At 38.4% G+C, this 14,010-nt stretch overlaps 1 protein-coding gene across 1 annotated transcript in view; it reads left to right on the top strand.

Annotated features, from left to right (window-relative positions):
• The window catches only part of pdia5 (protein disulfide isomerase family A, member 5), an 81,843-nt gene that overhangs the window by 4,265 nt on the left and 63,568 nt on the right, over positions 1-14,010 (top strand). Inside the window, exon 2 of the mRNA XM_042494233.2 lies at positions 12,325-12,451. Coding sequence (XP_042350167.2) covers positions 12,325-12,451 — 127 coding nt within the window. The remainder of the gene's footprint in view (positions 1-12,324; positions 12,452-14,010) is intronic.

Genomic DNA, 14,010 nt, shown 5'->3' with positions numbered 1-14,010 from the left:
ATTTTGTGCAGGAGATGTTTTAGCATATTGCTGATGTTGTCACCTTTACTGGAAATGATAATTTTGCAGACATTGCTTGGCACTGGCACTGTTGTCATGTTTCTTTGTGAAATGAAGCCGCACTCAAGACCATTTCTTCCTCTTCGCCATGACTTCTTTTTGTTGAACATTTCCAGCAGTGTAGATGCATGGGTTACCAGCACTGATAAAACAAACTAATAACCTCAAAAGCATCCAATTTCAGTGGATCTGACAATATAGACCTGGTTCTCAACTGGAACCGGTTCTCAATTTCTTTCCCTAATGGACACAAGGAGTGTGGAAGCGAGTTAAGAGACATCCGCCCGTCTTTCTCTCTCTCTCTCTCTCTCTCTCTCTCTCTCTCTCTCTCTCTCTCTCTCTCTCTCTCTCTCTCTCTCTCTCTCTCTCTCTCTCTCTCTCTGTTTGTCAGACTAAGACCGAATTCAGATAAAACTGTAAAACTAGGCAATGCTGATCAAACAGAAAGCAAGATTATGTTGTGGTATTCCCTATTTCTTACCTGAAATGTTTTTAGGAACCTATTTTATTGCCCCGTTTAGCTGTACTCCAAGGTTGTGAACAGAAAGTGGGCGCCATATTGTCAAACACGCGAGCTTGCACGAGCGGGGGCGTTTATTGGTTCGGTGTGGCATGGTGCGTTGTGGTGGCGTAATAATGACATATATTGATGTAAATTTGCCTAATTTTGTTTTTATTTTGTTTCTTTGACTTCTTAACTGTATTGTCTCTGAGCATGTTAGGTTGTAGGTTATAGGTGTTAGCTATAGGTGTGTGTTACTTTTGTGTGTGTGTGTGTGTGTGTGTGTGTGCGCACTAGTACCTGCGTGTCAAAACAATTGAATACAAAGTTCCTCCACAGACACACACACAAAATTAACAGTTTATCAGTTGCCCATGATTGCTAAACACAAAATGTTGTCTCTGTTTTTTTAGGCCAGAATAATCAATATGTGTGACCCAAACTGTGACATTTTGTCTACAGATTCACAAAATAAGCGTGGCTTAGCAGCCAGAGGGGGAGTGGTCCGTATTGATTTGTCTCCCCCCAAAATTGATTCTACCTCCTGAAAGCTGTTTATCTGAAAGAAATTGATTTGTTTTAGGGAAATTTATTTATTTTCCCTCTTTAAACACAGTCTGGCAAACAGTTTACATGGTATGCAAGTATAAAAGGGCTGCGGCCTTTTGCCTTTATTGATGATTGTTTTTATTATTTCTCTTTCGAATCAAGTTACTTGTTTATTGGTTAGTCAGTACAAAGTATTAATACTGCATTTACTTGGGAGCTGCTGAGCCCAAAGAAATGCATTAATTGGGCTAATCCAGGACAATCTCAACACAGAGGATTACCATCATATTGCACACAGAAAAACTGAAACCCATCTAAATGTCTTTATGAACAGTGAATCAAGTTGCATTTGCTATCCATGAGCTTGTTCAGTTCCCCCAAAATTGATCAACTGTATATAATTGGCTTTCCTAAAAATGATTTTATCCTCAAAAGTTGACAAAGTGCATACTTTTAGCAACGAGCAATAATATTAAAACATTTATTTAACAAAAGAGGTCAAACTTCTCGAATATCAGTTAAAACAAATAGTTGTATGATAGGGAAGATAATAAGCAATTGACGATTATTTAATCGTCAATTACACAAATAATGGATTAAGAAAAGTGCTTACAATTTGCAACTGTAGTTGAAAAAGTCATGATTTAAAACAGTAAAAATATGATTAAAGAATGAATAAACAAGACTAAAGATCTGACTAGATATTCAATGACATCTTCAGTATTTGAGCTTTGTTTTTGTTTTGTTTTTTCCATTTCATGTCTTTTGGTTGGAACCAGAAAAAGTTTTGATAAGCAGTCTTGACAGCGTGTTAATAGGCTGAGTCCCTCCTCTGACTTCCATCGCTAATAGCTGAAATGTAATAGTTGCTAAAGCTGCTAATTGATTGCTTCTGTACTCATAAGACTGCTCTAACTCGGTGCTCTGTGTGTTATCGGATGCTGCTTAGCTTCGTTTACAATAGGCCAGTTAACACACACACACACACACACACACACACACACACACACACACACACACACACTAGCACACACCTGACTGGCTCATTAGTCCCATGAAACTCAAGGCAAGTGCTTGACAAACACTGTTGTGATTTTTTTGCTGATTCAGTTCTGCCCTCAGAACTGGATGCCATTTTTTAAGCAGATTTGTCACACCAGATGGAGGGTGTGGGCTCGTAGGCTGAGCACCTGCTGTTTAGTGAGCGCCACATTTTTTACAGCAGTGTGACGGGACTTACCTTTATGGCAGATAAGGGCGGTCGATGTATGAAGCACTAATGGATTTCTTCAGAGTATTGAGTCTGAGTCTTAAAATCACACTGTCACATGCGTGGTTGTGATATGATCGATGATGAAAGAATTTCAGGTAGATTATAATTATGATAATGGATTTTTTTTTTTTTTCTGAGAGGTCACACTTGGTACGTGCCGGTTGACATTTAAGCTGTTGTGTTATTGTTCGTGGCCGACGTCACAGAGAGCTGGCAGCTTTTGTGGTGTTTGGACAGATCTCAGGCTTTACGCACTGTGGATTTGATGGGGGTGATTTTTGATTAACTCTTGCCTTTGGTGTTGTGAGCCTCATCAATATATTGACAGGTCAATATATGATATGATTTTGTCTTTAAGATACATCAGTATTTCTGTAGACACCCAGTTTAGTAAGTACACATAGCTGAAAGTAATGCAGTCTAATAATCATGCAATGAATCCTACATTTATGAAGGTTATAATTTTCAGTTTTCATGGCGAGACGTATTATGTGTTTTGGGTTGTCCAGACCATTCTTGCAATATCTTAACAATACCTTTTACTTAAATTTGGGTAAAAAATACAGCATAGCAAACATGTCAAGGTGTGGAAGTAGAGTTAAAAACATGTACACTCAATTAAAACAAGATGTAAAATAAGGCATTTGAAAAGTCCTAATGGTGAAAGACTGTCCAAGTTTAAGTTCCTTTTCAGATTATTCCATGTAAAAGGTGCACTGACAGAGAGTGATTTTTTTTTCCTAGTTCAGTTTTGATTTGGGAAATGTGGAGCAGCAAGCTAGTCTGTGACTGAAGTACCAAGTTTATAGTTAAAAGGGATGAAATATAGGGAGAAAGCATCTGTCTTAAAGCTTTATAGATGAATAAATACCAATGCTGGTCCCGCCTCACAGCCAATTGTAGCTATTTTGTACCAGATTTAAGGATGAACTGATTAGAAATTGGTGGTCAATGGTCACTGTGACCTCACAAAACAGGTTTTTGGCCATAACTCAAGAATTTATACGCTACTTAGGACAAAATACAAATGTCTAATGGGATAAAATTCTGATGTTATGACAGTTTATATTCGAAAGATCAAAGGTCATTTAACTGTGACATCATGACCTCTTTGGCCATTATTTAGTGTCATAACTCAGGAACAGAGGGTGAGACATTTGATCAGTTAAAGAATTGATAATGCTAATCTTGGGTGTCCACCTTCAAACTGTACTGATTGTATAGATCTTCTGTGCGTATCATGGTTAAATGTAATCCGAGAAGTGGCCAGCTGCCATTTTGTTGAACAGAAGAGGTTGCATTGCGTCATCCACCGGCAGGACCAACTATAGGTCTGGTACGGCACAGTGCATTCTCATAGTTGTAGGTTTTCTAACTTTTGAGCAAAAGCCAATGCCACAGCCCTTTATTCTCTTTTTTTCTTTATCTGTGTTGCGCCCATTTTAAAAGTACTTGCGTCTTTCTACTGCATAGACTGCCTAGGTTTATATGATGACCCTCTTTAAATGGGTGAAGTACTTCTTTAATAAAATTGTCTCTTTAGGGGTGGGTTTTTTTAAAAAACAAATTATGATACTGGTACCAGTACCAGTACACTCGAAGTGATACCAATGCCAAGAAAGACCTCAATTGGATACCTTTTTTTCTTTTTCATTTGATACCTGTCATGTGAATGGAGTGGTTTGTAGTCGAGCCATACGTTTGATTGTTTTGGTGGCATCTTGGCATGTGTACTGCCAACTCTGCCAAAATCACTGCTCTGCGATGGCCTATCACTTGTTACAATAAACTGAATAGTCTTTTTTTTCTAGATCTGTTTACAATAAGGATCGAATGCAGGTGTTGTTTCACTGGAGAGGTGTCAATAACACTTGGTACTGTTTTTTTTTGTGCCAAGCCCTATTGCCCTTGAATTGAATCACCAGTTTGAAGAATTGAACTGCTGTTAAACCAGTGGCTCATGACTCTAGTGTACTGTTCTCTTGTTCTTCTATCATAGAGCCAGATAAGTGTGTAACTGTTAGAAATGTTCGTTACATCAAACCTTTCTGCTCTCCTCGTGTCTCATCTCCATTGATCTTTTTTGTACCAGTGAGGCTGTCTCGCTGTAGTGTGAGTTGAGGAGGTAGTGATAATAGGGAGAGACAGGGTTGGGAAGGTACGAGGGCAGCACCATTATAATTCCTCTTACAGTGTTGGCAGAGTGAGTGAAGCCTAGGGAGGTGTCAGGGTACACGGCTCAGTGATTGATAGTTATTAGTGGGGTTTCTTTGTGTCGGTCACCCGCCGGCTGAGACGGGGGGCAGAGGTCGTGGAAGCAGAGATGCTGTCCTCAAGTCAAACTAAAACTGGAGTATATAACCCACACTAAATCAAACTGAATATTCATACGAGCCCTTATGAACAAATCTAGACAGTGGAAGGTGTATAATATATAACAGTTAATAGAAATTCACAACAAAATCTTGACATTTTGGAAAAATAGTTAATTGATGCAGTAATACAGTTGTAATGCGGTCACAGTTGTGTGTTTTGGGGTAATTTACAATAGCTTTGAGTGCAGATCCGCCAATCAAAACCAAGGAACAGAACTGTCTGTTTTATAACATTGCTTTTTTGCCTGTGACATATTAATTGGTGCAATGTCCACAAGGAGGGTAACCGGAGGCAAAGACGACCAACACTGTACAAATGTCTATGATTTGCACTGTTTACTGTTGCTCCATTTGATCAAATTGAAAAAAAAATGAATAAAAACAGGGCTACTTTTAATTCCACAAAACATAGCCCTAAGTAATTAAATTATCTCTGAAAAACAGCAGCAAATGAGGATCAAACACTTCCACCTTTAGTCTGGAGTCAACTAATTTCAAGCGTTAACATGCCTTGAGTTTATTGCATTGCAATTACAATATGATGGGACAACTTTTCCTGGTTTTAGCCATAACCCAGATGTTTAAAGTTGTTTCAACAGAGCTTTTGGAATGGTTTACCTAGTTGGTAAAAATGGTAGCTAAAGTTTGCTAATGTAATATGAGTACAGAGTTAAAACACAGCTACAGGCACATTTACTCATCCAGCTAAAAACAAGACAGCAGTTGATTCACTCATGGCTCAACCGCATTGAAAAAAATTATAGTCCACTCGACTCTTGTATGCTTTTCATCAGCTCGCTGTGTAACGCCGTGTGAGGAGGTCTGGAGGACGAGGTAATTTGTAACAAAGATCATGTCTGTATTTTACACTGTATAAATAATAGAGTTGGTTACTGTGTAATCACCCATTAGTTTGTAGCTTTGAAGCCTCGAGTTTGGCTTTTGGTCATCTCACTGTCGACCAGCGAGAGGTGGATCTAACCCACAAATTGCTTTTACACAGAGATTTGCGCTACAGGGCCGCAACAAAGTCCCCCCTTTTTACCGCCCCTGCTTTTTTATACAGAACCAACCTACGGCAGCATCATTCTTTCATTGCGGCATCCCAGGATGAAAGAAGATATGACGGGTGTGATGTTTAACACTAGAGTGTCTGTCTGTAAAGGGGTTTTAATTTTATGATGTTACCTGCTGCCTGCAGATTCATATAACCTATTTATGTGGCCACTATTTCTAATTCATGCAGGACATGGATTTACCACTTCCTGCCCTCCATAAAGAATCATGCGATTGCAAGCGAACTATTAATTTCAGGTTATGCGCTGCTTACAAGTTGCAGCTGCACCTTGTGTTCCATTTAAGGCAGGTTCTCTTTAATGGTTCACAGCAAAGCGAAGAGTGCATGATGGATTCAGTGTCAGAAACCATGCATGGATGTGGAATCGTACTCAGTGACGATAACGATTAGGGTCAGTTATTTGATAGAATTAATGGATAATCGTGCCCTCATGGTTGAACATGAAGCTGCATCTACGCATTTCCCACAGACACCATTTTCCAAGATTGTAGTGTGAAAATGAGTTCAGGGATTGGATGTAAGAAACTTCAGTCAAAATGTGCCATTTGTTAGATGTTTTATTATTTTTTTCAAGAGGACACGATGACCTCTTTTTCCTGGAATCCATAGAAACGGACCTTCATTATCATCACTGAGACTGAGTTCAGGAATATGCTCATTTTGTCTTTCTCCATTTGTAGCCCTCCTCTCCATGTTGATCCATTGTGCAGGTTTGATGAATTGCAAGAGCGTTAAGTAGAACACAATATACAATGAGGCCCCAGAGCTGCAGCCTATAAATAGCACTGAATGTGAGGTTTTGAATGAGTATCTATAATTGTCATCAGTGAGAAAAATGTACTTAATGGAGGGGTGTTTTTGCATTTAGATGGATTTGCTCAAATTTTGTAACAAAGAATTAAAAAGGTAAATTTTTAAAAGATTTTATTGTACAATTATCATTAACAACCCCAATTTTATTTAAAAAGAAAAGGGGTGACGCTGTGTAAAACCTATATAGGAACAGAATGCAGTGATTTGCAAATCCTTTTGACATGCAGAGGGTGAAATAATTTTTCAACAAGCCAAAACATTTTTTGTTTAATTAAACATAGTTTTGATGCAGATATTCACATAAACAATTGGTATATTGGTGATACTGGTGTTAACTCAATAAAACTACTCAGATAAAGAAATTGTAACATTTGAATCCATACAAATTATGTGCAACAAAGGGGAATGACCCTGGAAAAAAGTACTAAAAAACGCCAACTAAATTTTATTTAATACTTGGAGGAGGGTTTTTTGTGCAATGCCAGCTAAAAGACACTTCCTGTATGAAGAAACTAATGTCTCACAGTGTTCATGTTGGATTTCACACAGTCTTAAAGTTTTTGAAGATCTTGAGAAATTTCACACTCAGAACTTCAACAATTATTGTCCCCAGTTTGCCAAGTGCTTACTGGGTGTTGTTAAAAGAAAAGGTGATGTAACACAGTGGTAAACATGTCCATGTCCTAACATTTTTGGAACATTTTGCCAGAATCAAATTCAGACTGAGTACATATTTACCAAAAACTATTAAGTTGATCTGTTTGCCTTTTAAATATCTTGGTTTTTGTACAGTATTACTTTCAGGGTTCCCGAAAACCTTTTTTTCTGATGTTGCATTGTAAAACCTCAAAATGAAATAATCTAAGAAATTTAATAAGTTCCTTTTCTTAAACCTGTCATGATGCGATTTCAAATAGTGGAATCTCACATGCAGATTGAGAAACACAAAATCACCCAGAAAACTGTCCAGAAGCGCCAGATAATCTCCACTTCGATTGGTAAACAAAATAGACTATTATGATAATATATGTTCATTGTCTTCCATGTGATCCACTCTAAAAAAATGTTGTTGTTTTTGTTGTTGTTGTTTTTTTCAACATTTAACATAGAGCATCTAACTTGTTTTCTTCAGTCATTTTTTCTGCCATTATAAATATTTGGGAAAATTAAAATTGTCCTTCAACTTTGGTTATTAGAAAAATGGTCTTTAACACAGTGAAGAATTCTTAAGTCTACCTTACCTTGAGCTGCAGGAACCCTAATTCAATTGCATATACTGTAGGTCAAAAAAATATTTACAAATCATTGCATTTTGTTATTATTGGTGTTTTGGAATCTGGTTATATGTACAGTACATGTCCTGAGCTCAGAGTTATGAATCCTGCGGTCTCATTAAAAGAGGAAAAGTTTCAGAGAATCCATCTGATGAAACTGCATGTGAACTGAAGTACTGAGAGATAACTAGACATGTTTCGATTATGACTACTGCAATCTGATAAAAATTGAGTCGTGCTCTGTAGTTTATCATTGCTTGCTCGCAGTTATCATTTTGCAGTTCAAGTTGAAGAATTGCCGTTTATTGTACAAGGCAAGCAGAAAGGAAGGGAGCACCAAGAGATAACTCAAAGACCATGAAATAAATCGTGTTCTCGTCACAACAATTTTTATTATCTTTTAAGTTTTGTTACTTCCACCCTTCACATCCACTGAATGCGCTCTACAAAACACTGCTTCATTCATTTTTGCTATTTTGGCTGCCTGTGTGCGTGCTTCATTGTAATAAAATTGCAGCTGAAGTCGTCAGCAGTGCAGTAATGCTGCCTTTGAATTGGCCTGCCATTTGTGATGCTTTGTTTGGAAACTGTCAGCACAGTTAGTTATTTCTATCATTGTACGTTTGTCACTAGAAGATGACACATGCTTTAGCTGGTAGAGGAATCACAAAGTAACGCCGCCATCAGCAGTGTTGACTCGACGACAGCGTCAGTGTCAGCTGCATCGACATGTAGGTGGAGGTTTAAGCCAGTGCATTTAACGCTCCAGAAAGTACTTAGAAATGTGTGTGTTTGCACTTTAACGCAGCTAAATAATTACCTGTGGTGGTTTTCAGATTCATGCATTACAAACAAGTCAGTCACTTTACTGTGTTCGATACTGTTTGCAGTCCACAGTTGACTGTTTGAAACACTATCAATGCTCTGATAGGCTGTGACTGTAGAGGACTCCCTGTTTATCTGTCTGAGGGAGTCGTTTGTGTAAAAACAGCATTTTGCAAACATAAATGTCATGCAAGCAGATCTTCATCTATGTTAAACTAAATAATCCCTTGATGAAAATGTCAGTAGAATAAAGACTAAATATCTGGCATGCTTGGTCCAAATTTAGGCATCAAAAAGTTTTTCCCTGAAGCATTAAACCTTCTGACATATTGTAAGGTGACTCTGTATTGTCTGTTAAGTGATCTCTTGCAGAAGATAGCAGCTGCATGCATGTTGAATTTACAACAGTTATAATGGATTCCAAAGGCGAGAGCCAGTGTTGCACTAGAAGCATCAACTGTCCGTGGACATTTGGTGCCTTTATTGTCATTGCAGAGCTTTATCACCAAATTGGAAGTTGGAAGGAAGGAATCAAACATCAAATATCAGTTTATTCTTTCAGCATAACTGAGCTGGAAACTCACTACACCTGAACACAAACCGCGTCCAGTGTTTCCTCTCATCATGTCCCCATCGCACGCATGGAACAGAAGGAGGGAGGGGGGAGACGGCAGCCGCTTACACCGGTGTTCAGCAGTTACTGTAAGCTGCGAGCATGCTAATTAATGACAGTATCAGGGCTGAATCGACACATTTTGGTGCCCTAGAAGAGATTGGAGTCACCTGTCGGACAATGAGAATGGAGCGAACAATCTGAGACACCAGCGGAGGATGAGAGCGGAGCGGACAATCGGAGACACCGGCGGAGGATGAGAGCAGAGCGGACACCAGCGCAGAAAGAGAGTGGAGCGGACAGTTAGAGATACCGGCAGAGTATGAGATCAGAGAGGACATTTGGAAACACCGTTGGAAACACAGAGGGAGAATGAGACGGAGCGGACATTCAGAGACATTGGTTGAAGATGAGAGTAGAGCAGACAGTGATGGAGACACGGGCGAAGGATGAGAGCGGAGCTGACACTGGCGGGGACAGCGGCGGAGGATGATAGCAGAGCACACATTTGGAGACATCAGCGGAGAATGGGAGCGGAGCGGACACTGGCGGAGACACTGGCAACCTCTCTCTCCCCTTTTTCACGCTTGAGCTATCCTGTCAACAAAGGCAAAATAAGGCCCAAAGGCCCCAAATAATAAAAAAAATGTAACAAGTAAGGAGCCTTCAGTTTATATGCTTCCCCACCTGTTGAACAAACTCCCTGATTACCTAAGGTCTGCTGAAACTGTTAACTCGTTTCAATCAGCGCTTAAAACATTATTGTTTACTGTGGGTTTCCAATAACATTTATTTATTTATTATTATTATTATTATCAGTATTCATTTTTTTATTGTTTTGCTTTTGCCCTTAAGTTGTCTACTAGTGCTTTAATGTAGTTTTAATGTTTTCTTAATGTACTGTATTTAATGAATTTGCAAAACACTTTGAATGGCTTAGTGCCTGAAGGATTCTAAACTAGAGTCAAAAGTACTATATTTGTCTTTCAAATGTTGTGCAGCCAAAATAATAATAATAATAATAATAAAAAACAGAAGTAAAGTACAGATACTCGAAACTTAAGCCCAGTATTTAAGTAAATGTACTTTGCTACTGTCCATCACTGATTGGTACCACGTAAGGCAGGATGCTTTTGTCACTTTAGGTTATCATTGTTGGTATAAGAAGGACAAATGTAGTAAATGTTTAAACATTTAAGGAGAGTGAGCTATTAGGTAAGGATTCTGTTCAGTTTGCATTTAATCCTTCCAGGCGGCCGTCGGGCATCACATTTCCTATCTTACTTGTTTAAGTATGACAGCCTGCCATCTCCTCTCTTCCCTTCCTAATCTTGCCCCTGGCTTCTTGCTCTCATAACCACTAAATGCCCACCTTTGCAGAAAAGTGTCACCTAGCCAGCCTCTAATTAGCCCACCCTCCACTGTGTGGTTTCCATGGACCCCAAAAATGAATACTGACACAGCTTGTGTTTATCTTGTCATCACATCGACCTAATCGGACTCACACTGATTTCAAGTGACAAAACAAACACAAATTGTACTTACAAAGACAGATCATTTCCTTCAAATATATAGTATGTGTGCGTAACTGGCCACTTAAGCTGTCTGTTTCTAAGCCCTTCTGGTATCTTCATGTAAATTTACTAATGTGAAAAGTGCTCTGTCTTAAGATTCCTATCAGACTCGCCCCCAGTTGGGAATTAAATTTAGAAAATGAGCCTGACAGGTGCTTGTTTTCATTCCAGGTGATATCACTCATCAGGCAGGATCCGCTGAGCGAGCAGACGATGTTTGGTGTCTAATTTAGTTCTCCGTAGGCAGAAACGAAGAGCTTTTTAATGAATGGTGATGGCACAGAGACGATTAGAATGCATGGAATTAACTTCGTATGGCTTGAGTGTAATCAGTCTTGTTTTTCTTCTTTTTTTGTCGTGTTTGATTAAAGCGCAAGCCTCTCAATATGGGCTTTGTTTTCCATATTAGGTGTTTCACGCCATTAGCCCAGCTACCAGTGAAAGTCGAAGGAGCCATTCTGACTAACGAGGCAGATGTGCCCACCTGTTGCAGGTTTATAGTGGAGGCAGCATCCTGCCTTGTTTGTGCTACAGTAGCTGTAAATGAATCAGTAACTATGTAAAAGCAGTGTTGAAGCTTTCATAATACTTTGGTGTAAATATCAAGTTAAAAGTTTTTATTTTGTTTATGGCAGTAATAAGTCTCAGAGAAGAGATAAGAGGAGCAGCCGGAGCCCTCAGCCCCTGCTGCCTGCCTCATTGACGCTCTGATTCAGAGTGCCACGGACTGCTGCAGAGTTATAAGATTGTAGCTCTGCCTCTCTGCATTACACTCATTTCACTTAACTGATATATTTATTCCCTACATAGCTTGCAACATTAATTTTATAACAAGTCTTAAAATCTGAACCCTGGCAGTGGCCCCTTAAAGTTTATTAAACTGACAGCATAAATCTGTTGGGCAGAATGAACAGCATATACTGGCAACTTCTAACAGAAACTTGGCTAAAAATGTAAAGCTTGTCCTTAGCATTGCGCTAGAGTTAAGTTCACAGTGAAATAGAAACAGGGGAGCATAAATATGCAATTACATGACCTGAGGCAAAAGGTCAGAGGGTCCTCAAATCTATTATGAATTATTCTCTGGGGACTATGAAAATACTAGATAAATAAAAATATGGCGAGTAGAATTTGTAAGTATAACTTGGCCTAAATACTAATCTTTAAATTTGACATAACTTTGGTTTAAAGGGATAATTCGGATTTTTTGAAGTGGAAAAAAAAAATCAGAACCATCTGTTTAAATCGGGAGCTATTTGGTCAAAGTATATGAAAATAAATAACACAAATTTGACAGATATCCAATGCCAGCTGTCAATGATTTACCTTTTTCCATCACACAGAATATTATGTAATAGTTGTGTTTGTATGCATGTTTTTTTCACCAGGTTTGGCTGCTGCCACTGCTGGAGGCGGCGAAGGTGTCTCCTCTCATAGAGAAGGTCAGCGACCACAAAGACTTCAAGAAGCTGCTCAGGACGAGAACCAACGTTCTGGTGGTCTACACCAAGACAGGTTAGAAAAGACACACACCCAGTCATCATCAGGCTGTAGATTTTATCTGACTGTATACCTGGTTTAAAGGGGTGATATCAAGAAAAACGTTTGTTTAGTTGTGGTGATTTTTTTCAAATATTTGATGCTACTACATATGGTTTTATATGCAGCAGCATAAATTTCTGGATGAGGAGACAGGGGCAGCAATCCTGCCAGACCATCATTGTAAGGGCTCATGAATAAAGCTTGTTATCTCAATGACTCTCAAACAGCTTGTCACTGTAGAGGTCATTGTGGAGTGCAGGAAAACCAAGTAACATTTTATGTTTTATTAAATATCACATTTATTTCATAGACATACAGCAAATATGGCAAACAAATAGAAAAAATATCCCCTTTAACTATATCTACATTTAGTTATTTTATTTTTACATCAAAACTTTGATGCTTTTATTTCTTGAAGTGGGAGGTATGCTTTTAGTGCCAATGTCATTATGTACTTGTACAAGTGCATAATTACAGAAAATTAAAATCCTTTTATAATAACCAGAGAAGGTGAGTCATTTTCAAAGTAAGCAGCAGTCACCACTAATGCCTTTAGATGTTTTTTAATGAACAAATCATGTGTGACAACAGAAGATGATGCACAAAAACACTTATCGGAGCCTTTTCACTTTCTCGTATTGCTCCAACTTCCTAATTTAGAAGTTACAGATGTAAGATGTGGGGTGTAGATTAGTAAGTGCATTTAAAGCGTGATTGTCTTAATAATCCACATCAACGTAGCGAAATAACAAAAAAATAATAGGCATTAGGGATGTAACGATTCACTCAACTCACGATTCGATACGACACTGGGTTCATGATATGATTTTCTCAAGATATTTTTTTAATAAATACAAAAAATGATTACAGAAAAATTATGACTGAAAAATATTCTATTAATTATTTCAAACAAAAAATATACAAAATACTGCATTTTCTCTTATTTTCTACATCAAATTAAAGAATCCCTTATTATTTCTAAGGTGGGGTATAAATGCAAAACAGAAACTATGCAATGAATGCATTCTGGACATTCACAATGTCCCCTGCTGTTAAAAAAACCCTTTCACTTAAGACAGAGGTGGCTGTTGTGGAAAGGTTTACTTTTGCTAGAGGGGAAAACAGAGAAGGTGAGTTGGATGAACTAAGTTGGCCATTTCCCACTCATGAGTGATAAGTTGGGCTCTCTCTTTGGCTCTTGTACTCATTTAGACGAGCGGGGTTGCAGCTCGTCAGTGTGGTATGGCCGGTTTATATAAAATGAAACTGACCGTCTGGACCGAACCGGCAATTGACTCAATTGCAGTTAATAGTCCTCATTTGAATGCCATAACTTTTGCTTGAACACTTGAAAGTTTTGTAATATTGCAGCATTAACACACCAAAATAATTAGAATTCGTATGGTCACCCTCTGTTATAAGAAAGTGCAATCACACAGGAGCACTTTGCCCAAATCTGATACAATAAATTAAAAACCATTTTACCAAAGTATCTTAAGATCTATTTGGAATGAATGTCTGGTGCAATTTAG

The sequence above is a fragment of the Plectropomus leopardus genome, chromosome 10 (assembly GCF_026936395.1).
Source record: "Plectropomus leopardus strain MGB_pleo_1.0 chromosome 10, ASM2693639v1, whole genome shotgun sequence".
In the NCBI taxonomy this organism is placed as follows: Eukaryota; Metazoa; Chordata; class Actinopteri; order Perciformes; family Serranidae; genus Plectropomus; species Plectropomus leopardus.
This window is presented reverse-complemented; position numbering and strand designations above follow the sequence as displayed.